The following is a 25,959-nucleotide window of genomic DNA, read 5'->3' on the forward strand; positions in this document are numbered from 1 at the left end:
GGCTAGGGGGCCAAACGCAGTTGCTCCAGTTGTACCTTCCCTAACACTGTGTCTTGCATGTGCTATCATATTTTGCACAGTATAGGAGAAAATGCATCTCTTTGTATTTCTCTGTGCTGTGCTAAATGCAAGGTCTGGCCTCTTGGGATTTTGATATGTTTATGGTTTGTGGTCACTTATTCTGTTTTTGGCATTTGTGTTCTGTGTGTGTGACCAATGTATTCTGTTACTATCAATTTTCTATGTAGTATTCTATAGTACTTTGGCTTGTTCAGTTTTCTTGATGTACTGATATTTTAGTGCCCCACTGTAATATTTAGGGCATATTTTGGGGAAGCATAGCTGTGTTGGTGGACCGTGGCTCAGTGGGTGATGAAGAGTGCACCCTCTTATATTTCCCCTAGCTCTCAATATGGCCTGCAGCCACTGAGGCCAGCACTGCTACTCCCATTGAAGTTATTGGGAGTGGGGTAGGTGTGCGGTAGGAGTAGGGGTGTGGGCAGGGCATATCAGGTGGCAGGTGTTTCTCTAGTGCCCATCCATCCAACCTGTTGGCCCACCCAAAAATTGCCTTCTGGCTATGCCACTGCTTTGTGGAAACGATTCAAACTTGAGCAGTTACTGAGATTTCCTCTTGTAGCAGAAACATTTGAGTCTCCACTTTTGCACCAATTTTCCAAGAGAAAACAAGTTTACCAAGGAAGAATCAACCTGGATTTATCAAAGTGAAACTTGTTCTCTTAGGCTTCTGTGGTTGCTGTCATAATCATTGCAGCTGTCCGGGTTGTGCTGTGACCAGGTAAATGAAACCAGTGTTCCACCCATCGTGCTGTGGCTTTCTTTATTATTATTATTATTTGTTGCATTTGTATCCCACATTATCCCACCTCTTTGCATTTAGTGGATTCTCAAACCTGACTGGCTGGGGTTTCAGGTGGGTGGTTTCACTGGAATAATTTGATTCTGGAAGGTGAGATGATTCAAAGTGAGAAGGTTCATTGTTACAACTTAAACTCTGGAAGTGGGAAATTTTGGTAGGAAATTGAGGCACAAAAGTTCATTGTGATACAAATTCAAACTTTGGCAGGAAAGTTCATTGGCCACAAGTTTGAATTTCCCACCAATATTCCCTGCTTTCCAGAGTTTAAATCGACACCTTTCAGAATCAATCTGCTCAAATGAACCCACCCACCTGCAGACTACACAGTACACCCTGATGAAAGCCATAGCATGATGGATGACATGTCAGTTCCATTTACCTGGACATGGCACAACCCAGACAGCTGCAATAATCATAACGTGAAATTTGCTATGGGTATATCCAAGGATACTTGCACTGCTTTGTGTGAGTGAGTGTTCTTTGTGTAGACCTGAAAATACAATCCACTTGTGTAGTTTACCGATCCTGCCCAAAATATACATCTGGAAATTTCTTTCCTAAATTCAGCTGAAAATATCTATGTTGTGGAACCCTGCGCTTACATTTAGAAATACTAAAGTAGGGTAATTTTCAGACTCACAATTTATGTGCATAAATCACTATCTGCCCATGTCATTTGACTCTGAAAATTGTCCTACCCATTAGCTTCGGAGGATAAGATACTACATTCCTCTTCTCCCTTTCTCATCATCACCTGCAGTTACAACAGACATGAAGCCAAAAACCATGCCGAGGGCCATCCTCTTGAGGGCTGATGGCAGCAGCTTTCTCTGCAGCAGGAACGGGTCGATGACACGATCCTTCAGAGGGACCAGAACCAGAAGAACGATGACGTTGGCCATGAGGAGCCATGCATCTGGGAACTGAAGAGAGAGAAGGAGTGCGAGTGAGAAGGGGGAAGAACCAAAAGAGACAAGGCAGGGAGAGATGAGCATTAGGACAGAGATGTGCAGAGAGAGAGGGAGAGAGAGAGACGGAGGACACAGAAGAGGGGTCCTGTGAGGAGACCAATATACAAAATTGTGGCAAAATTTGCAAAGGTGACTTTGCAAGCTACAGTCAGTAATACCACACCTTGTACAGGATAATGCATGTTACAAGGCATAACATACAGTATTAGCCCATTTAGTGAACCAAGGAAAAAATTATGTCTTACCAGATAATTTTGTCTCCTTTAGTCTTACCAGACCAGTCCAGAACCAGTAGGTTGTGCCTGTCAAACCAGAGGATGTAGACAAAAAAAAGAAAGTAGTTCTTTGTGACTCGCCCCTTAAGGGTATTGTGCAGTCATAGAATGTTCAGTATTTTGAATAGCCAAGCAGTGGTGCTCAGGAAAAACAGCCGATCAAAGTGATATAGGCAATAATAAATGACATGTCATGTAATATGTACAGTAACAATGGAGGCATACAGCTATTCTGCTGTGTTCATGCTATGCTATATCTATGCATGCCATATGGTCATTCTGCTGTGTTTATACAGATATTTCACTGAGTCAGGAGGTGTATAAAACTGTGCACACTGAAGACTGTTGAAAAACAGGAGACATGAACTAGTGAAGGTGGAATGGCCTAATGGTTAGTGCAGCTGGCTTTAATCCTAGCAACAAGGATTCAATTCACACTGCAGGACCTTGTGCAAGTCATTTAACACTCCATTGTCCCAGTTACAAAAAAACCTAGATTGTGAGCCCTCTAGGGACAGAGAAAGTACCTGCATATATGTACAGCAATGTGTACATCTAGTAGTGCTATAGAAATTATTAGTAGTAGTAGTATTTGAAATCTACAAGAGGAAAAGACCTCAGAAGGGAAATAAAATTAAAATCAATCAGGGTGGGTTTCTGGACTGGTCTGGTAGGACTAAAAGAAAGAAAATTATCAGGAAAGACTCAATTTTTCCTTCATTTTCATCTATACCAGACCAGTCCAGAAACAGTGGGACATAATTATCCAAAAAGGGTGGGGCCAGAATATTGAAATAATAAAGAAAGCAAAAAAAGGTAAAAGCTGGAATTCCTTGAAAAATTCCGTAGTAAACTAATCCCATCGAGAGAGACGTAGGGACCAAAGGTCCCTGAAGAAAATGAGCAAAAAGACACACTAAATTACTGGAGGGCATGAGGTGGAATACCTGAGCATATTATAAATTAGAATTGTTTCAAGAGACAAAGGTTCTGTTGGTGTACCTCTCAACAGATCTCCATAAGGCACAGCCTAAGGACAATGAAAACAAAAGTAAGGATATGGTAACTGCAGCTGAATTTCCTTTCTATTCTTGAAGAAAACAGTGGAAGAAAAAAGGGAAAATGTCAAAATGTGAATGATAATAGAAGTTTCCTTATATCAAGGGTCCCATAATTAGGAAGAAAGTTGCCAATAGACAGTTATAAACACCATTCTGTTATGCTAACTGCATGCATAGATTCAGCTTCTGCAGCCATGCAGCTGAACAAGATATTTGGCTGCTGGAGCTGTGCTATACAGCTAGCAAGTAGAACTATGCCATACAGTTGGTTGCTGTATAAGCTTCATACAGCTATGTACTGAATCTATAGCATAGAGCTGTCAGCAGAATCTTTGCCATAGACACTGACTTTGAGGCAGAAAGCTGATTGTGGTATGCATGATACAGTCATTCTGCAGTATCCATGCCATGCTGAATCTGTGCCAAACAGCTATTTTGCTGTGTTCATGCCATGCTATATCTATGCATGCCATATGGTCATTCTGCTGTGTTCATGCCAAGTTGCATGCCATATACTGCTGTGTCCATGGATGCTGTACATCTGTCTGCTGTGTTCGTGCCATGCTGAATCTATACATGCAGTTAGCTTAGCAGGGTATAAAAAAGTTTGGACAAGTTCCTAAAAGAAAAGTCCATAAGCCCTTATTAATATGGACTTGGGAAAATCCACTATTTGTTCCTGGAATAAGCAGAATAAAATCTGTTTTACTTGTGTCCTGGATCGGCCCCTGCTTGAAACAGGATACTGGGCTTGAGGGACCTTCAGTGTGTCCCAGTATGGCAATGCTTATGTTCATGTTTGAAGCCCACACTGGTGTCAGCCTCTTGCACTATTTCTGATTGAAGCAGTCCACAATCCCTGAAGTATCTCCAGTGAAATGCTGGCCATCGTTGGTCGTGAGCTTTGATTTATTTGATCTATGGCACTGAAAGAGGATGGCTGCATTTAAACCATAAGCTAAGTAATGTATTTACTCCTTGGTTTTTGGACATGGCTGAAATTTGATGGGAGTTCTTTTATGCAAACAACGAAGAGTAAACAGCTCTAGAGACTGTTATTGCCTGCTGCTCTTTGAGGCTTTTTCCTCCTATCTTTTTTGTGTATATATTAATACAAATGTATAATAGTTATACGATTAACATTTGGAGATACAGTTACACCTCTATGTGCTATGTAGTTGTGGAGAATTTTTCATAATTTTGTTTGTGGTTCATATTTTTGATTCTTCTACCCTTTTTGAATTTTTGTAGTGGGATCTTATGTTCATACAGCCATCTGCTGTATTCATGCTATGCTGAATCTATGCCATATAGTTGCCAGCTGTATCTACTTCACACAGATGCCTGCTGAATCTACACCATCCAGATGCCTGTTGCAAGCATGTTATAAGATGTCTGCTGCATCCAAAAGCAATGTTAGTATTGAGCTTGGAGAATTTCGTATTTAACTGTGTTGATACCTCAAAAAAAAATCAAAAAAGGAGGACAAACTACACTCGGTTGGGATTTAGTAGTAGCGAGTGGATGGTAACGCCATGGACAGTGGAGAATGAGAATGAAGATTACGGTTCTCCATGGATAAGTACTGTTTGGTGCACCACTCGGAGATTTTTTTGGACAATTTGCTTATTTATATGAATATATATATATATATATATATATATATATATATATATATATATATATATATATACAAACAGTGCACTCCATTTAAGTGCACGTCGGATAAGCGCATGCTCTGTTTAACTGCATGCCGTACTTTGGTCCCGTTTTGGCACCATCAATTTCTATGGGGACAAACTTCGGTTTAGCGCACCACTGATAAGTGCAAGATTCGCTTATATGCATGGTTTAAGACCGCTCCTCTGCAGGAAAGACTCCGCATAAGTGTGCGCATGAAATATGGAAGCCGATTGGCGTGTGACAACCGACGAGATTTCAAATTTACTGCCCCTTTAACTGCCACAGGCAGAACAAGCGAAAGAACATTGTTAAAGTGTACACTGGGGTCGTCGTTGTCACGGCAGAACTGTAAGACTTTAACACTGGCTGAACGAATAGAAGTTCTTAAAAAATTAGAAAACAAAGTCAAGCATCTATTGCTAAAGAATATGGTGTCAATCCCAGTCAAATTTCACATGTCTTGAAGCAGAAAGACCAGCTTCTGGAAGACTGTCAAAACAATACAAATCCACAACTGAAACGAAAACGGGCGGGAAAAGCTGAGGATGTAGAAGATGCTCTTCGGTGGTTTTCTTGAGTCAGGAGCAGACAGTTTCCTGTCAGTGGTCCACTGCTTATGGAGAAAGCTAACCAGCTAGCTGAAAGTCTTGGACTAACTGAATTCAAAGCCACTGTTGGATGGTTGGAAAGATGGAAGGAGAGGAACAACATTAAATTCAAGAAACAGCATGGTGAGAAACAAAGACGCTGATGACTTTGGTGCTGAAAATTGGGTTGTTTCAGGTCTTCCTACCATCTTGAACGAGTTTGCACCTCGTGACATTTTCAATGCTGATGAAAACGGTCTCTACTGGTGAGCGATTCCTGATGGAACACTTGCATTCAAACAAGCCGAAACTACAGGAGGTAAAATGTCGAAAGGACCGACTGACGATCCTCCTTTGCTGCAATATGGATGGGAGTGAGAAGTTGGAACCCCTCGCCATTGGAAAGAGCAAACAGCCCCGTTGCTTCAAGAAAGTTAAGTGACTTCCTGTGTCATACGAGGCTAACGCAAATGCATGGATGACTGGGGAAATTTGGAAGCAGTGGCTAAAGAAGTTAGACACTGGAATGTGGGCACAAAAGCATCAGATTTTGTTGCTTTGTGATAATTGTGCTGCAATGTCAGGCTGTCTAACGTCAAGTTGGTCTTCCTGCCACCAAAACTACCTCTCTGATCCAACCTATGGATCAGTGCATAAAAGCCAATTTCAAACAACATTATTGGGCTCTTGTGCTACGTTGTCTGATGAACGTTATGGATGACCAGACTGGCAAGGATAAACGTGCTGTTGAACTGGCTCGTAATCTATCACTGTTGGATTCCCTACATATGCAGAAAGAAGCCTGGAATCATGTTACACAGGCAACCATTGTGAACTGCTACAAGCGGGCAAGCTTTGTTAAGGATGTGGAGAGGGATGAAACAGATTCAGCTGTTGCAAACGTGTCAGATGAACAGGTTATTGACATCCCAGCCGGAGTTACTGAAGAGGAGTTTCATTGCTACGTAGCTGTTGATTACGATTTACAAACAGCTGACGACAGCACTGATGTCGAGATATGCGTCTACACGCAGGCAACAATGGCTGATGATGAAACAGATGATGAAATGAGCACATGCTGATGAAATTCAACAACTTCCTCCTGTCACTTTTGCAAGAGTGCTGGAGAGTCTCAACACCATGCGGGCCTATGGAACTCATAGACCCAATAGTGTACAGAGGACTATAACTGATTACTTCAAGTAAGCCTAATGTCAGTTAATGGAGACTGTATACTGAACGTACAATAATAACCAGTACTGTACATATGTTTCTTAGATGTCAAGCTTCTTTGGGTCACAACGGTTAATTGCATGCTCCAGTTAACTGCATGTATTTCTTTGGTCCCAGACCCTTGCACTTAAGTGGATTGCACTGTATATATATAAAAGTTTTGCTTAGTTGAACATTGTTGGTATTGTAGAGTTTTCTTTCAGTAGATTGCAGATTTTTTATAATTGAGCACTTTCTCTCACAGTTCTGAGTATTAAAAAAGAGGAGGGGGGGGGGGAATTTTTAGGAACCAATGGTTTTTCTCTATAGCGAGAGTTTTTTGCATTGGTTAGTTTTTTCTCCCCTCATAAATATTGTTGAGACCAATGATAAAATCTTGCTGCAATTGTACTTGAGATGCACATGGTGAAGGTGCAGTTATTCCTTTGAGAATTGTCTCATTAGGAAGCTTTGAGATCTCATTTATTTAAGTGATATACGCTAAGTTGGACTGTGGGATAAATGGCTCAGTATCAAACTGAGATTAAATATGATCCTTACAAGTAAAAAAAAAAATTGAAATGCTTATATTTAAAGGCACAGAAAACAGATGGCAGTGTGTGCTTCAGGTTTGCCAGGTGCATGCTCATGAGCCGAGCTTACCGTGAAACTCTTCTGCATATGCGCCAAGCACATCCCTCCCTTGCTTTCGTTTTTACAGTGCACATTTAATTTGAATATCATTTCCTTTGAGCATTGGCAAGCTAGGTTTCAGCGCTGTTCCAGCAGTATGGTTTCTGTGCTGTTGGCTTACCGTGGCAGTTCTGAGCATCTGCCTGTCAGTGTCTACCTGCTGTTCTTCACCAATAGGCTGCAGTAGCTCCCTCTTCCTCCTGCAACTCATTGGTCACACAGCTAGCCAATAGGCTACAGGAGGAGGAGGGAGCAATATTTGGGCTAGGAAGCACTTTACAACATGGAGTTTTCATCTACAAATTTAATAAAGTACATTATAAAATGTTGGGGGTGCCCAGGCATCCACACAGTTGATGACTATGCTAATGGCAGTTGTGTGCATAACTGCTAATTAGTGACAATTAGTGTCAATTAATTCCAATCATAGTCATTAATTGCAGTGGCGTAGCGAGGGCGGCTGACATCCGGGGCAGGTCACCGCTGCGCCCCCCCCCCCCCGGGTGCAGCACGGCGCACCCCCCCTCGGTGTGCACACACCCCCTCGGAGCGCATGCTTACCACTGGTGCTCCGCCCCGAGTGCACGTTGTCGCTGGGAGCTGCGTCGGCTCCGCTGGTTCCCTGCTTTCTCTGCCCCGGAACAGGAAATAACCTGTTCCGGGGCAGAGAGAGCAGGGAACCAGCGGAGCCGACACCCCCCCAGCGACGTGCACCTGGGGTGGACCGCTCCACCGCCCCCTTCCTACACCACTGATTAATTGGTCATTAATGCCAATTAGCAGATATTTATTAAATTGTTATGCACGCAACTGATACTATTTTATAGCTTGCATGCACATATAATAAGTTTATAACATACAGATTTCCTTTGGCTTGGCATTGAGCACTGCACAACCACCTAAATCCCCTTCTGAGCTCTTCAGAAGAACATCACTTAAGCTTTAGGAAAAACACTCCAGCATTTACCTCTTGAACTGACAACTCAGGGATGTGTTAAGCCTGGTTTCCCATGCTTTCATTTCCTTCCTCTGTGCTGTTGCCATCTCACCTGGAGACTTCTCTTAGCTGCTCAAACCACACCCTTCTTACCTTCACCTTGTCCTCACAGCAAAGTCTCTTTGAGACTACATTCCCTAAAGAAATCACTCCTTTAAAGCCAGATTGGCTTTTCCCTTTCTTGCAACATAAGTTTCTTGAGCTACAATTCCCAGCAGCTCTCTATTACCTCCTTCCTCTTTGATAGTCTGTCTTTGTATTCTATGTGACTAGGTTATATGTGCTAGGATGGTCATCTGCCTGTTTTTAGGCTGGACAATCCAGTTTATCAGCAAGTTGTACAATATCCTTTTATGCTTCCTAAAATAATGTGTATATTACTAGAATTGCAGAAGGTGCTATGTGACAGGATTGAGATATGTTAGGGGGGGGGGGGGTAGGGGGTGCATGTAAGAGAGACATGAAGCAAGAGTTTCACATCAGCAAATGCACTCCAGAAACATAGAATAGGAAGTCAGAGTAATGAAAGGAGAAGGAAGTAATACCAAGTTGCTAGGAATTGCTGCTCAACAAAGTTGGGTTTCAGGAAATAGAAAAACTGATGCAACTTTAAGGGAGGGATTTTTCTGGGGTCTCTAACATCAGAGAAGTATTGCTATGAAGGCTAATTGAAGGTAGCCAAGATGCGGTCTGAGCAAGGAAGAAATTCTCCAGGAGTGAAGATGCCAAGAGTAGACAGGCAGAGAGCCAGGAAACTGCCAGAAGGGGAAGGGGCCAAAGCAGGGCTGTCAGGAAAGCCATGGACTGACATCAGGAGCTGCTCTAGGAGAAATTTATGGTAGGCTTAATGGAGGTAATTGAATACGGAGCTGTCAAAGTTATGCAGCAAGTACACACATAAATACCAGTATTCTAGTTATTTATGAGCATATAAGAACATGTAAATACGTAAATAACAGCAATCTGGCTACGTGCTATTCTATAAGTACCTGAATATTTTTGATAGAATGTTCTTTGCTGGTAGGTATTCACATGGGCAGAGTCTAGGCAGAGCTTGTGTGAGGCGCACATTTACATGCCCTTATAGAATACAGTAACTTAAATGTGTGCATCCCCATCCTGTTTGGCTGGTGTAAGTGTTGCACTTAAAACAATATACCTGATTAGGGTAGAATTCTATATAGGAAAGTAGATGCTTAAGTTCCTTTACAGCACGAAAAATCCACCGAGGTGGAGGAACAGGAACCCACTACACATGTTCCTCAAACAGTAGAGAAGATGGGATAGTGGTTGGGTCTACCAACTTGAGACAACCATGCAACGTATATCATACTAAGTCTTTATTGGACAAGAAACTGGGACCCGACATGGGATTATATTTCAGCACAAGGTCTGCATCAGGGGTCTGCAGCAATACAAAGACATATTATATTTCTTCGTTGTGCAACGGGATAAAAGTACCATTGAGAGTACTGCGTCAGAGAACTGCTCTTTTACCATATATACTTAGTCTTTGTATTGCTGCAAACCCCTGGCATAGGCCTTTTTCTAGAACATGGTCCCGTGGCCTAATGGTTAGTACAGTGGACTTTTATCCTGGCAACCAGGGTTTGATTCCCATTGTAGCTCCTTGTGACCTTGGGCAAGTTATTTAACCCTCCATTGCCCCAGGTACAAAAACTTAGATTGTGAGCCCTCTAGGGATAGAGAAAGTACCTGCATATAATGTGTACAGCGCAGTGTACGTCTAGTAGCACTATAGAAATGATTATTATTATTAGTCTCAGTTTCTTGTCTAACTAGCCAAGCCTGTTAAAATGGGCGAGATTTCCAGCTACCCTCCTCGCCGCTGCTCCCTCCCCCCTCCGTGCCGGGCCCCCTGCACTGACCTGACAGCGCTTCTCACCTCTGTGTGAAAGCGCTGCAGGCAGCAGCAGAGTGATCTGCTGCTGCCTGCAGCACTTCCACATGGAGGTGAGAGGCGCTGTCAGGTCAGTGCAGGGGGCCTGATACGGAGGGGGGCGGGAGCGGCAGCGGGGATGGGGGGAGGGTGGAGGTTGGTGTACGTGACGTTTGTTTCCAAGCGGCAGCGTCAGCGTCCGACAGTCTGACTCCGTTTCCCTCTCTGTTCCGCCCTCTGACATCATCATGTCTTGACGCGAGGGCGGGACAGAGAGGGAAGTCTCTATTGCGCATTTGCAGGTGAGTCGGTCACTTGCCATTTATACGTTTGATAAAGGCTTATCAGTGTGTTATCCGTTGCATGGTTGTCTCAAGTTGGTAGACCCATCCACCACCCCAACCTCTCTACTCTTTAAGTTCCGTTACAGAACAGGCCTCCATTAGGCACATTCTAGGTACCTAAATTTAGATGACCTTTTATAGAATTGACCTCAGTGCTAACAATTTAGTGCGCATGTGCACACATACACACAAAAATGTCAATAATTGCCCTAAGTTCTATTCTGTGTCCCACTTAACTTACAAAGTGGGTATTTGCAAGGTGGGTGGAGCATCGTCAGGGCTCCCACTTATAAGCCCACCTCTGCTGCATTTAGGCACCTGCACTTATACAAGCTTTACATCTAAATGTTAGGGTGGCTGATTCTGGATTGTTCTAGAAATCAATAATGGAACCTGGCTGCCCAGTTCCATTATAGAATAGGCTTCTACCGCCTAAATGGAGGTACCCACTGATGAATCATCCCCAAAGTATCCACTCCAGCTGAAGAGGTAAAAGGTGGCCTAGCAATGTACAGTTCAGAAAGGATGGTGCATTGAGTCAGGGATAGCCTATAGCAGTGGTGTAGCCAGGACTAGTACATTGGGTGGGCCCAGAGTTAACTTAGCTGGGCCATTCCATGCCCCCCACCCCTGTTTTTTTAAAACTTTCTCCTCAGCTCCTCTCCCCTCCCCCATATCCAACATCTCTCTCTCTCTCCAGTTCCCCACCTGCAGACCAGTAACTCCCCCTGTCTCTGATCCCCTTCCCCATCAGAGGTGACCTCAGTGATTAATTTCCACTGTCTGCACAGGCTTCCTTCTGCCGCATCCTGCCCTCATGGACATCACTTCCTGTTTCCTTACAGGTGGAACGCGGCAGAAGGAAGCCTGCTAGGCTGGCGCAGTCAGCAAAAATGAATCTCTGCGGCTGCCTCTGAGGTATATCGGGGAGGGGCTTCAGAGACAGGGTCAGATATCGGCTGCCAGTGGAGGAGAGGGAGAGAGGGGAGTGTGGTGCCACCGCTGGGTGGGCCTGTGCTCACCCAGATCTATCCGTAGCTACGCTGATGATCTGTAGGTACAGTAAATGCCTGCTGTGCATTCTTGGATTGCCCTGGTGTCTCAGTGAGGGAGTGGTGCTGTAAATGTGGAAGAGAAAGCACCAGAAAGCAATGGTGACATTGTTTTACTCTGACTGCTTGGCTGTATGGAGTGATTCTGGGGATGTGGCAGTGGTCTTGAGAAGGTCACGAGCAGCGGGCTCACACACAGTGGGAGAATTGGGATATCCTGAAGCAGCCTTTGGAGATGTAAGAGAGTGGATAAAGCTCAGGACAGGCAAGAAACTGGGAGACCTTCAGACAGGATGAGTGAATGCAGAGACTGGAGGAGATTAGCAGATAAGACTAAACTACAGTCACCATGTGCGACCAGCCCTTTGCAGCTTACTCTGAACCACTGCCAGATCCCCAGAAACACTGCACATTCAGTTTGGTAGTATGCATTAAAGAATTTAGTGCACAATAAATAGATCTAGAGAGGCATTTTTGATATGACGTCAAAATGGTGAAATAAATGTGAGTCCATAATGGAAGAAAGAAATAAACGTGTTCTGATATTCAAAAATACACAAGAATAATGTTTAGAAAGAGGACGCACTGCAAATATCATATACGCTTTGAGATAAACATTTCTGCCAGTCGAAAATACACTACACAAAACATGCAACGGCGGTACTGGTCCCCTTGTCGCAAAAACATCTGCAGCAATGGCAGTATGTTCTCTCTACGTGGCAAACATGCATACAGTGGGGGAAATAAGTATTTGATCCCTTGCTGATTTTGTAAGTTTGCCCACTGACAAAGACATGAGCAGCCCATAATTGAAGGGTAGGTTATTGGTAACAGTGAGAGATAGCACATCACAAATTAAATCCGGAAAATCACATTGTGGAAAGTATATGAATTTATTTGCATTCTGCAGAGGGAAATAAGTATTTGATCCCTCTGGCAAACAAGACCTAATACTTGGTGGCAAAACCCTTGTTGGCAAGCACAGCGGTCAGACGTCTTCTGTAGTTGATGATGAGGTTTGCACACATGTCAGGAGGAATTTTGGTCCACTCCTCTTTGCAGATCATCTCTAAATCATTAAGAGTTCTGGGCTGTCGCTTGGCAACTCGCAGCTTCAGCTCCCTCCATAAGTTTTCAATGGGATTAAGGTCTGGTGACTGGCTAGGCCACTCCATGACCCTAATGTGCTTCTTCCTGAGCCACTCCTTTGTTGCCTTGGCTGTATGTTTTGGGTCATTGTCGTGCTGGAAGACCCAGCCACGACCCATTTTTAAGGCCCTGGCGGAGGGAAGGAGGTTGTCACTCAGAATTGTACGGTACATGGCCCCATCCATTCTCCCATTGATGCGGTGAAGTAGTCCTGTGCCCTTAGCAGAGAAACACCCCCAAAACATAACATTTCCACCTCCATGCTTGACAGTGGGGACGGTGTTCTTTGGGTCATAGGCAGCATTTCTCTTCCTCCAAACACGGCGAGTTGAGTTCATGCCAAAGAGCTCAATTTTTGTCTCATCTGACCACAGCACCTTCTCCCAATCACTCTCGGCATCATCCAGGTGTTCACTGGCAAACTTCAGACGGGCCGTCACATGTGCCTTCCGGAGCAGGGGGACCTTGCGGGCACTGCAGGATTGCAATCCGTTATGTCGTAATGTGTTACCAATGGTTTTCGTGGTGACAGTGGTCCCAGCTGCCTTGAGATCATTGACAAGTTCCCCCCTTGTAGTTGTAGGCTGATTTCTAACCTTCCTCATGATCAAGGATACCCCACGAGGTGAGATTTTGCGTGGAGCCCCAGATCTTTGTCGATTGACAGTCATTTTGTACTTCTTCCATTTTCTTACTATGGCACCAACAGTTGTCTCCTTCTCGCCCAGCGTCTTACTGATGGTTTTGTAGCCCATTCCAGCCTTGTGCAGGTGTATGATCTTGTCCCTGACATCCTTAGACAGCTCCTTGCTCTTGGCCATTTTGTAGAGGTTAGAGTCTGACTGATTCACTGAGTCTGTGGACAGGTGTCTTTCATACAGGTGACCATTGCCGACAGCTGTCTGTCATGCAGGTAACGAGTTGATTTGGAGCATCTACCTGGTCTGTAGGGGCCAGATCTCTTACTGGTTGGTGGGGGATCAAATACTTATTTCCCTCTGCAGAATGCAAATAAATTCATATACTTTCCACAATGTGATTTTCCGGATTTAATTTGTGATGTGCTATCTCTCACTGTTACCAATAACCTACCCTTCAATTATGGGCTGCTCATGTCTTTGTCAGTGGGCAAACTTACAAAATCAGCAAGGGATCAAATACTTATTTCCCCCACTGTATATACCTATTGCACCTGGAAGCCTGGTCATGTCTCTGTGCAGGGAACCTAATTTTTGGAAGCCAGAGACAGTGCTCCTGGTGCTCCTGTACCTCAGGCACTGGAGAGAAATTTTCAAACACCACAACCACCTGCCACCACACAACATCTTCATGACGGCAAGGAGATTCATTAGAGGCAATTTGACTGACTTCTATACAAGATCAGGGCTTGGTACTGAATACTTAAGCTGTGGTCAGTGTCTGCTTTCTCTGTTTTGAATGAACAGCCCTCTTCTCAAGCATTTTCATAGCATGAGCTACACAAAGTCAGCGAGTAGAGAAAGGTCAATTAAGCCTGTTTCCAAAGGAAGATTAGTTACTTTTTTTTCAGTCTCTGTATCTTACGGCTTTCCCTTTTAGGTATTTCCATTCATGTTGCTGTTGCTGTTACTGTTGACAGTGGGCTCTATTCATAAAAGCTGAGCTCCTAAATTTATGCTCCAAAATTTGTGCTCTATTTTCAGCCTGAACTGAGCATAAGTTTTCAGCTGAAAATTCATCTTAATTTAGGAACTTAAAAGTTATAAGAGCAATTCTGTATAGGGCACACCAGCACATATATGCATCTGGCATGCGTAATTGTAGAATAGACACCATTTACACATGCTTCTGCCCAAACTGGTAATCTGTATGCTCGTGCGTGAGTGGCATAGCTCACAGTTATAAACGGGGTGTACACCTGCGAGGAGCATAGGCAGAACATGGATGTGTCAACTATCAACACATGAAGCTTCTGGAATACTGTAAGTTGTGCATGTTGATTGGTGCATCTAGTTGTGCCCACTTATGACTGCCATTGACTTAGCATAAACAGGTTCACCTTATTTTTGGCGCCAATGGTTTGTGCTAGTATTCTATAATGGAATTAGGGCACCCTGATTCCATTATAGCATTGGCGCTCCCCTTGCTCTTATCAGGGCACCAAAATGGAGGAGCCAATTTATAGAATTACCCCTTTTAACACATATATTTAGGCCTCGACAAAGGAAATAAAAGAATAAGATCCCTCGCATTCACATAGATAAGTCAAATACAGCAAAGGTGACAACAAAGTTAAAGTTAGACAATGTTCAAATTGTGCGGAAAATTTTATTCAAACATCCAATGACGAGATGCGAACTGTGTTTCGGCCATAATGGCCTGCTTCAGGAGTCTTTAATTGAATGTTTTCTGAACACTCTAGCTTTCAAATATAGCAACGGGTAATAATGCACCAATACACGCATGGGCTCTAACAGAGAGCTGAGTTCTCAGGACAATTCTGAATATCCTCTGACCTGTCACCAATAATCCACAATAGACCAGCTCCGTCAGCTAAAAGTGAGTCCACGATAATCCTCAGTAGTCCATCCGAAGGACCTCTCACCTCCGAAAAACACTGATCAGTGCATTATTATCTGTTGATATATTTGAAAGCTAGAATGTTCATAAAACATTCTATTAAAACTCCTGAATCAGGCCATTGTGGCCAAAACACGGCTCATGTCGAGTCATTGGATGTTTGAATAAAATTTTCTGCACAATTTGGACATCATCTAGCTTCAACTTTGTTGTCACTGTCGCTGTGTTTGACTTATAAATTTAGGCCTGCCATTCATTTGCCTAGATTTATGAGCCTAATTTATGAGCCTAGTACTCAAAATTGGTTCTAAACTCCTACGTTTCCCCCCCCGCCTTAAATCCACCCAGGTTACCACCACTTTTTGTGCTCCTAAACTTAAGAGTTTGGTGAAGGTTTGAGTATAAAGTTATGAACGGAGCCCAAGTAAATTTTCAATGAATACAATTTATGAGCGTAACTCTCAAAGTTAGGAGCACAAATCCTTTGAATATTGGATCCAGTATTTCCATCGCATTCTGAGTGTTAGCGGACAACAGTGGGTAGGGAAGAGGTCAAACAGTAGAAGACTGGTACATCTACCAAATTTATATGGCTAAAAGAGTGGGAAGATGGGACTGATAGTACCGTGTAGCCGCCGTCTATTCTGCTGGAGCTGTGGTTTGATGGCTGGCTTCTGAAGATATCAGGGATGTGGAGATGCAAACCCTGTAAGTAGTAAGTGCTCTGCATCTAAGAGAGAATGGAACAGCCATGTTTGAAATTCATAGGGAGAGTACAAGAGAAACTCAGAGACAAGAGAACAGAAATGTAAACCACAGGCAGAACAGCAAACATCATGTTACCTGAGACAAGCTATTTAATGCTGGCCAGTTTATTCATTCTGCTTTTATTATTTAAAACAATTCGATACTGCCCATTTACCAAGGTACATCCCAAACATTTCTCTGATGCGATCCCATTTCAGAAATGAAAACTCACATGATCATCATAACTGGCACATTCATTGTGTTACTTCAGTAATATATGAATATATAAGGAGCAATTAGATCTTGTCTTCTAATTTTCTTTTCTCGAAACACTCCAAACCATTCCCGTTAAGTGGGTATATGCCCTCCTACCAGCAGATGGGGAGACTAAAAACTATTTTGTGATTTCACCTTATTAGGTCCTGTGTAGCCCAGAGTCACTCAGCATTTCTACTGACAAAGCCCAAGATGGTAGTGGAGAACAATAACGAAATCCCCAATACAAGAAACCCAGGGAAGAGGAAACAACCTTTCTGTTTTCCATGTCTCTCTCTCTCTCTCTTTTTTTTTACATTTGAAAACAAACATCAAACAACATAGAACTCAAGGGTCTACCAAGTCCAGCCGCTATCTGGCACTCCAGGCTTGTGGACTACGAACTCACATAAACTACAGAAAAAGAAATATAAACTCCTACTTACATGGAGGGATTGGGAATGGTCTGGAGAGATTCAAGAAAAGAAAATTAGCAGGTAAAATCTAATTTCTCCTTTCTCAGACCATTCCTGTTGAGTGGGAAATAACAAAGCAGTCCTCTGCCTGTACACTGCCGAGTTCTGTGAGTCAGTTTGAGTGGTATAGAAAATTTTAAACTATAAACTAAGCTCAATGAGGACGGGAAGCAGACAACCCTTGAGCCAATTCTGTAGCCCAAAAGTTGCCTCCTGCCTAGCTGCCACATCCAATCTGTAATGCTTCACAAAGGAATGAAGGGACAATCAAGTTGTCGCCTTACAAATCTCCTGAGGAGGAATCAAGGAAAGTTCAGCCTATGACAAAGCCTGGGCTCTGGTGGAAAGGACTTTCAGCTCATTCCACAGTTGCGTACCAGCAAGAAAGTAAGCCAAAGCAACTGCCTTCTTAATCCATCAAGTAATCGTTGCTTTCAAAGCTGTTTCTCCTTTCTTCTGACCTCTAAACAGAATAAAAAGTCTATCCAATTTATGTAACTTATGTGTCCTTCGCAAAAAAAAGCACAGAGCCTCTGGCACAAACATTGAACAGAAGCTGCGCTACAGCATTCTAAACACCTTCACCGTCTGTACCACCAGGAAATTAAAAAAAAACAAAGCACCCCTACTTTACCAGTAAAGTAAAGAACTCTAATAATCCCTCAAAATCTGTGTTCAAGATCATAAACCAGTTTACAGCTACTAGATTTGATTTCTCAATTCCACCGTTCAATAGGGCAAATGACCTTGTTCTGTCCTCAAATAAACTTCTAGCGTTATGTTCTTTTCCACTGACATCTTTCCAGAACTTTCTCCAAACTTATCTCACACTCCATTTACTGATGTCTCTCTTTCTTCTCAATGGAAACAGTTTAATCTGGCTACCCTTTCATCAGTACAAAAATCAGTTACCAATAGATTAACAACTTGTTTCTCTGACCTCTACCAAGCCAATGCCTTAAGCTGTCATGTCATAGCTTGATTCTCTTGTTTCTTATGATGCTTAATCAAAGTTTATCCCTGGAGTATTCCCAGTAGAATGGAAAAGGGCCATGGTTTGTCCTATTTTCAAGAAACTTCTTGATCCAGCCATTCCTGATAATTATCATCCTATTTTGCATCTACCAATTATATCTAAATTAACAGAACAATTTGTCTTTAGACAACTTCTTCAACATATTGAACATTCCCACTTCCTTCATCCTCATCAGTCAGAATTTAGACCTGGCCATAGCACAGAAACACTTCTTACAGCACCGATCAGCTCTGTTCATTCAATTTTTTACTCAGGTAAAATAGCTCTTATTATTTCATTTCACCTGAGTTCTGCTTTTCATTTTTTTTTATCATGATCTTCTCTTATCTCGTCTGTCTAATATTAGAGTATCTGGAACAGTTTTTCATTGGTTCCGCTCCTACATCACTAACCATAGCTGTCAGGTTTGCCCCCTGTGGAATTCCTCAGAGATCTGTCTTGACTCCTATCCTTGTTAATATTTGTCTGAGTCCCCTTCTTAGTCTTATCCAAGAATGCAATATGGTCTAACTATGCTAATGATATTTTGTTTCTTTCCACCCATGATCCAGATTTTCTGGATCTGATCCAAATACAATCTTGTCTCAACTCTGTTGCCATTTTGCTCAATGGCAATCACATGACTTTTAACCCGACAAAATCCACCACTTCATGGTTAATAGGTAGGTTATTTCTGCCCTACTATTTCTCCTTTGATTGGAGGTATTCCATTCCCATTATCATACTTTCTTAAATACCTTTGAGTCCTTATTGATCAACATCTCAGCTTTGAACATCAGGTAGCTTCAACTATTAGGCGTTGTTTCAATGCACTTCATCATTTTTGATCTGCCCGGAAATATCTGTACTCCTCAGCTTGTCTTACCCTTCTCTACTCTATGGTACTTATACATCTAGGTTATTGCAATATTGTCTACAGTTGAATTAATTCTTCTTTAATGAAACACCTACAATCAGTCCAGAACACTGCTGTCTGAGTCTTTTCTTTTGCTAAAAAATACAATTGTGTCACTTCACGGTTAATTCACTATCATTGGCTTCCAGTTAATTTCAGAATTCAGTTCAAGATTTTTCCCTGGATTCTGTATAGTGCAGCCGGATCTGTGCACACAAATTAGGTTGTATTCTGATTTGCGCATGCAAATTTGCGTACTCAAACTAATGGAAGGATTGGTAACCAAACAACTTAATGAGTACATAAACAAATTCACAATACTACACGACTCACAATCAGGATTTCGCCCCCTACACAGCACTGAAATAGTATTACTCACTCTCCTAACAAAATTTAAGCAGGAAATAACTACTACTACTACTACTTAACATTTCTAGAGCGCTACTAGGGTTACGCAGCGCTGTACAGTTTAACAAAGAAGGACAGTCCCTGCTCGAAGGAGCTTACAATCTAAAGGACGAAATGTCAAGTTGGGGCAGTCTAGATTTGGTGGTATAGAAGATACTTATCAAACATAAACATAAATAGAGCCTGGCATACATGCAACCAATAGAGAGAGTCCTCGGTGTCTGCCCTAGAAAAGACTGGCAGAGTAATAGACTGATTGAGATGAAAAGGAGACACCACCTTAGGCAAAAAGGATGGAACCAGGCACAAGGCAACTTTCTCCTTAGAATGAAGAAGAAACGGCTCTCGACAAGTAAGGGCCTGTGCCTCTGAAATATGCCATGCTGAAGTGATGGCCACCAAAAAGACTACTTTCAAAGACAAATCCTTTAGAGTTACATGGCACAGAGTTTTGAATGGTGCCTTGACTAAGGCTAACAGGATAAGGTTCAGATACCAAGGGAGGGGGGGGGGGACAATCTGCTAGAATGGGGGGTCTCAAATTTTTAACCGGCTAACTGAACCCTAAGAGAGGACATGGCTAGCTTTGTATCCATTCCATCCTGAAGGAAATCCAAAAATGTCACCAACAGACATTCGAAGTGGTGCCAGACAGTACCCTATCATCACACAAATCTTTGAAAATCTGTCATACTTTCACATAGGCCATTGAAGAAGAATGCTTCCTGGAACTCAGCAAGGTCCTAATCATCCCACTTGAGTAACCCTTCTTCAACAATCTTGTCTGCTCAAAAGCCAGGCTGTAAATGAGAATCAAGCCATGTCGGGCATGCTGATGGAGCCTTGAAATAGCAGGAAGTGCAGCTGAAGAAACCGAAGGGGAACGTTGACAAGAGGTGCATGAGATGAGATCTTTGTATCACGATGCCTCAGCCAGTCCAGAGTCGTCAGCCCCAGCCCACCTTGAAGGGCCTCTATCCGCTGAAGCACTCATCCAATCAGAGGCCAAGATGGAAACACATGCAGTAGATCCTTTCCAGACCAAGGCTGGACCAGCGCATCTAAGCCTTCAGATAACGGTTTCTTCCTGCAACTGAAGAAATGAGGAGCCTTGGTATTCCTTGCCATGGCCATCAGGTCAATGACAGGAGTGCCTCATCTATTGACTATATTGCTCAAAAGGCAGGCTCTAACAGAGACCAATCTCTGGGATCCAAGAGATTTCTGCTTAGAAAACTGCTTCCATATAGGTCACTCCTGCCACATGAGATACCGAGAGGAAAACAAGATTCTGCTCTGCTCAGGCCATGGGTTCTTCCATCTCCTGGGCCAAAGGATGACAATATTTAGAATTTACGTTCATTACTGACTAAGCATATACTGTAAATAACTGCCTAAATTCTAATGCTCACATTCAAAAAGGGGCATGGTTATAGGCGGGGAAATGGACATTTCATGGATGTTCCCAAATTTACAAGTGAGTTATAGAATATGGCCCAGTCCACATAAATCTACATGTAGGGATTTACGCCATATTTTCATTGGTGTAAAAGTTTTAGGCGCTGGGATATCAACTAAGCATATTCTATATACCATGCCTAAATCTTATAGAATACGCTTAGGCAAAAATGATTTTCACATGAATTTTCCAGGTGCCATAAATAGAATCTCCCCCAAAATGTACAATTTTGTTAACAGCCTAAAAATAGTAGAATGACCAAATATAAACATAAATATAATCAATGAGGTAAACTTAGAGACAGCAAATTCAGACCTAGTAATAGGACTAACATGAAACAGTATCAGAAATATACATATTTAAAGCACTGTAGTTACAATCATATATCAGAAATATGATAAATGTCAGTACAAAATAAATGATACCATAATAGCATGGAAGAACGCTCAAATAACATAGATATAATATGATGTGTACATAATACCAATGAAACACCTTGGGGTCTTCTTACTAAGGTGCGCTGAAAATGGCTTGTGGTAGTGTAGGCACGGGTCTTGGGCACATGCCGATCCATTTTTCAGCATGCCTGTAAAAAAGGCCTTTTAAAATCTTTTCCCAAAATGGATGTGTGGTAAAATCAAAATTGCCGTGCGTCCATTTTGGGTCTGCGACCTTACCGCTAGCCATTGACCTAGCAGTAAAGTCTCATGCGGTAACCGGGTGGTAATGACCTACGCGCGTCCAATACGCATGTCCGAAAAAAAATTATTTTTCGGCCGCGTGTATCGGCCATGCGCCAAAAATGAAATTACCGCAAGAGCCACACGGTAGCCAGGCAGTAACTCCATTTTGGAGCGTTGAGCGCGCATAGACGCTTATGCGGTTTAGTAAAAGGGCCCCTAATAAGCACACAATAGAACATTTGAATAACATAGATATGATGCTAATGCTGTTCCTACAATACAATGAAACATCTTACTATGTAGCCAGTAAATAAGTACACTGCCTTGGGTGAATATATTAATAAAGCACTTTAAATAAATGGAACATAGACTGACAGATAATGGATGACCAGTCCATAAACATATTATTACATAAGAAGATTGCAGAAGGTAATTGAGGTGCAATTGTTGAGTTCTTCTGGGGATATTATGCATTTAGGGACACCTTTGCGGGACGTTCTTAGGCATCCTGCGATAGTTCTGGGTTTGGCATGTGCCAATTCTATGCTAAAAAGTAAAATATTTTTTAGCACAGAGGTGTGTTTGGGGGTGGAGAGTAGGCGTGCCCTGCGCTAATTGGAAAATCACCACACAGTGATGATTAGCACAGGTTTAGCTCAGGAGCACTTACCGCCTAGTAAATAGGTGGTGGTGGTGGTATTTATAGAATTCTATGGTGTGGATATTTGGCGACTAAAATGATAGCGGGGATGGGACGATTTCCCTATGAAGAAAGACTAAGGAGGCTAGAGCTTTTCAGCTTGGAGAAGAGATGGCTGAGGGGAGACATGATAGTGGTATATAAAATATTGAGTGGAGTGGAACAGGTGGATGTGAAGCGTCTGTTCACGCTTTCCAAAAATACTAGGACTAGGGGGCATGCGTTGAAACTACAGTGTAGTAAATTCAAAACAAATCGGAGAAAAGTTTTCTTCACCCAACGCATAATTAAACTCTGGAATTCATTGCCGAAGAACGTGGTGAAGGCGGTTAGCTTAGCAGAGTTTAAAAAGGGGCTAGACAGTTTCCTAAAGGACAAGTCCATAAACCACTACTAAATGGACTTGGGAAAAATCCACAATTCCAGGAATAACATGTATAGAATGTTTGTATGTTTGGGAAGCTTGCCAGGTGCCCTTGGCCTGGATTGGCCGTTGTTGTGGACATGATGCTGGGCTCGATAGACCTTTGTTCTTTTCCCAGTGTGGCATTACTTATGTACTTATTGATGATAAGTAATGCCACACTGGGAAAAGACCAAGGGTCCATCGAGCCCAGCATCCTGTCCACGACAGCGGCCAATCCAGGCCAAGGGCACCTGGCAAGCTTCCCAAACGTACAAACATTCCACACATGTTATTCCTGGAATTTAACTGGTGTATGAGGGGGCTGTACAATTATTTTGCCTGCTGGAGCTGATATTATTTCTGGGAATAGTACAGACCTGGAAATACACCATCCAATAGGGAATTAGAATCACCATCACGGGCAGAATCTTCTTCAAAACCTGGATATTAGAGATCACCTCTTTGTGATCAGCCAGACTTTTCTTAGTGCTGTCCTGTATATGTGGCAAGATTGTGTTTGTCCTGTGATATAAAATGACAATATATTATTAGTGAGGATTGTGGGATGTGCATTAATAACTACACAGTTCAAGAAATATTACACCCCAGAAGTGTCTAGTTCCAACAATGGTAAAAACACTAAAGACACAGTGAGCTTATAGCTGTAAGCTTCATGTGTGTATAAATCTGTTTTCACTGTGGTGGGCTTTGATATCTAAGATCACATCAGGTCCTAAGATGGTTAAAGTACAGTGTATCCTTTTCTAGAGGAAGAATGATGCACTAGAATGATGCTGGAGTGTAAATTTTAAGAGGTTTCGACGTAAGCTTCAGAACTTTTAGTACAAGAACAGTGCTGGACAGACTACTACGGTCTGTGCCCTGAGAATGGCAAGGACAAATCAAACTCAGGTATACATATAAAGTATCACATACCGTGTAAAATGAGTTTATCTTGTTGGGCAGACTGGATGGATTGTACAGGTCTTTATCTGCCGTCATTTACTATGTTACTATATGTTAGAATATAACCCCAGGAAGGTAATATCAGGTCTGAGACTGCTAAAGCACGGCTTATACCCTTTTCTAGAGAAAGAATGATGCACTAGAACATAACTCCATGAATTTAATATCAGGTCTGAGATGGTTAAAGTACAGCTTACGAAAACCACAATTAGATCCAATGTTACACCATTAACGCCTGTTATGGCTACATATATTCAAGTATTGGGTGGCAGAGCTGGTGGTGGGAGGCGGGGCTGGTGGTTGGGAGGCGGGGATAGTGCTGGGCAGACTTATACGGTCTGTGCCAGAGCCAGTGGTGGGAGGCGGGGCTGGTGGTTGGGAGGCGGGAATAGTGCTGGGCAGACTTGTACGGTCTGTGCCCTGAAAATGACAGTTATAAATCAAGGTAAGATATACACAAAAAGTAGCACATATGAGTTTGTCTTGTTGGGCAGACTGGATGGACCGTGCAGGTCTTTTTTCTGCCGTCATCTACTATGTTACTGTTACTATGTTACTATTTTTTCTTTTTTAGGGCAAAAAAAGACCTCAGTGGCTAAAATGGCCCACAAATTTGTAGGCACATTAAAAGCCTCACAAACACACCACCACCACTGGCCAAATACCCCCTTCATTTTTATACCTAATTCCCCTATTTATGACATCTAACTTTCTGCATGTAATAAAAATTACTGCTAATGAACACAAACGATTTGCTGCTTATAAAATTTTTAATTCATAACATGATATTTCAGAATACACAGATGCAATGCACTTATCTTAAACCAAAGGCTCTCCAGGCTCAACGGAGCCATCCGTTTCGCCTCTCAAAGCTTCGTGAGCAGCCCATGTAGAAAAATCCTCTTTATATTTTGAAAGGTAGGAATTCACTCAATCTGTGCTTTATCACCACATACACAATTGCAGTGCTTCTCTACAGGAGTGATATCACCACATAAACAATTGCAGTGCTTCTCTACAGCAGTGATATCACCACATACACAATTGTAGTGCTTTTCTACAGCAGTGATATCACCACATAAATAATCATAGTGCATCTCTACATCAGCAATATAGTACGTGTTTATTAGCAGTAAATTGTATTACATGTAGAAACTATATGAGTCATAAGCCATATGTACATAAGTACATAAGTAATGCCACACTGGGAAAACACCAAGGGTCCATCGAGCCCAGTATCCTGTCCACGACAGCGGCCAATCCAGGCCAAGGGCACCTGGCAAGCTTCCCAAACGTACAAACATTCTATACATGTTATTCCTGGAATTGTGGATTTTTCCCAAGTCCATTTAGTAGTGGTTTATGGACTTGTCCTTTAGGAAACCGTCTAACACTACTATTACTACTACTACTACTACTACTACTATTAAACATTTCTATAGCGCTACTAGACTTACGCAGCGCTGTACAAATTAACTTGAAAAGACAGTCCCTGCTCAACAGATCTTACAATCTAAATTGGACAGACGAACAGAGCGGAAAGGTACTGAGGAGCTGTGGAGTGGATGCACTTGTAGGTCAAAAGGAGAAGTTTGAACCGTATGCGGAAGTGGATAGGGAGCCAGTGAAGCAACTTGAGGAGAGGGCTAACGTGAGTATAGCGACTCTGGCGGAATATAAGAAGCGCAGCAGAGTTTTGGACAGATTGAAGAGGAGATAGATGGCTGAGCGGGAGACCAGCGAGAAGCAAATTGCAGTAGTCTAGGCGAGAGGTGATAAGGGTGTGGGTAAGGGTTTTGGTAGCGTCCTCGGAGAGGAAAGGGGGAATTTTGTTAATATTATAGAGAAACAAACGACAGGTTTTGGCAATCTGCTGAATATGAGCAGAGAAGGAGAGAGCGGAGTCAAAGATGACTCCAAGGTTGCGCGCAGACGGGACAGGGAGGATGAGAGTGTTATCTACCGAAATAGAGAACGGGGGGAGAGGAGAGGCAGGTTTAGGGGGAAAGAGGAGAAGCTCGGTTCTGGTCATGTTTAGTTTTAAAACTCTGCCAAGCTAACCCCTTTAGGGGTTTTTTGACCAGTGATGGTGGTGTGTTTGTGAAGCTTTTACTGTGCCTCAAAATTTGTGGGCCATTATAGCCACTGATGTCCTTTTCCCCTAAAACAGAGAAAATATGTGAATATATGTAGCCATAATAGGCTTTAATGGTGTAACACTGGATCTAATTGTGTTTTTGGTATTTAGGGGCCCTTTTTTTAAGGCGCTTAGGTGTGCCCCGGGAAGTAATTCTAGTTTTTACGTGCGTCTGATACATGCACTAGAAAATATTTTTTACTTTCTGACACGCGGTGCTAACCGGGCGATAATTGGTAGTGTACGCGCACTGACAATTAACGCATGAGACCTTACCGCTAAGGTCTCAGACCCAAAATGGACATGTGCCAATTTTTATTTTATCACACATCCATTTTCGGCTAAAAAAACAGGCCTTTTTTGCAGGTATGCTGAAAAATGGACTTGCGCAAATCCAAAACACACGCCTACACTAGCATAGGCTATTT

The 25,959-nt window shown here is 42.6% G+C and overlaps 1 protein-coding gene across 1 annotated transcript in view; it reads right to left on the minus strand.

Annotated features, from left to right (window-relative positions):
* SLC15A3 (solute carrier family 15 member 3) overlaps positions 1 to 25,959 on the minus strand; it is a 49,851-nt gene that overhangs the window by 14,839 nt on the left and 9,053 nt on the right. The window contains exons 3-5 of the mRNA XM_030222229.1: positions 22,806 to 22,950; positions 15,989 to 16,093; positions 1,635 to 1,803 (exon numbers count right to left, since the gene is read on the minus strand). Of these exons, the coding sequence (XP_030078089.1) occupies positions 1,635 to 1,803; positions 15,989 to 16,093; positions 22,806 to 22,950 (419 nt within the window). The remainder of the gene's footprint in view (positions 1 to 1,634; positions 1,804 to 15,988; positions 16,094 to 22,805; positions 22,951 to 25,959) is intronic.

Source organism: Microcaecilia unicolor, chromosome 1 (genome assembly GCF_901765095.1).
Source record: "Microcaecilia unicolor chromosome 1, aMicUni1.1, whole genome shotgun sequence".
In the NCBI taxonomy this organism is placed as follows: Eukaryota; Metazoa; Chordata; class Amphibia; order Gymnophiona; family Siphonopidae; genus Microcaecilia; species Microcaecilia unicolor.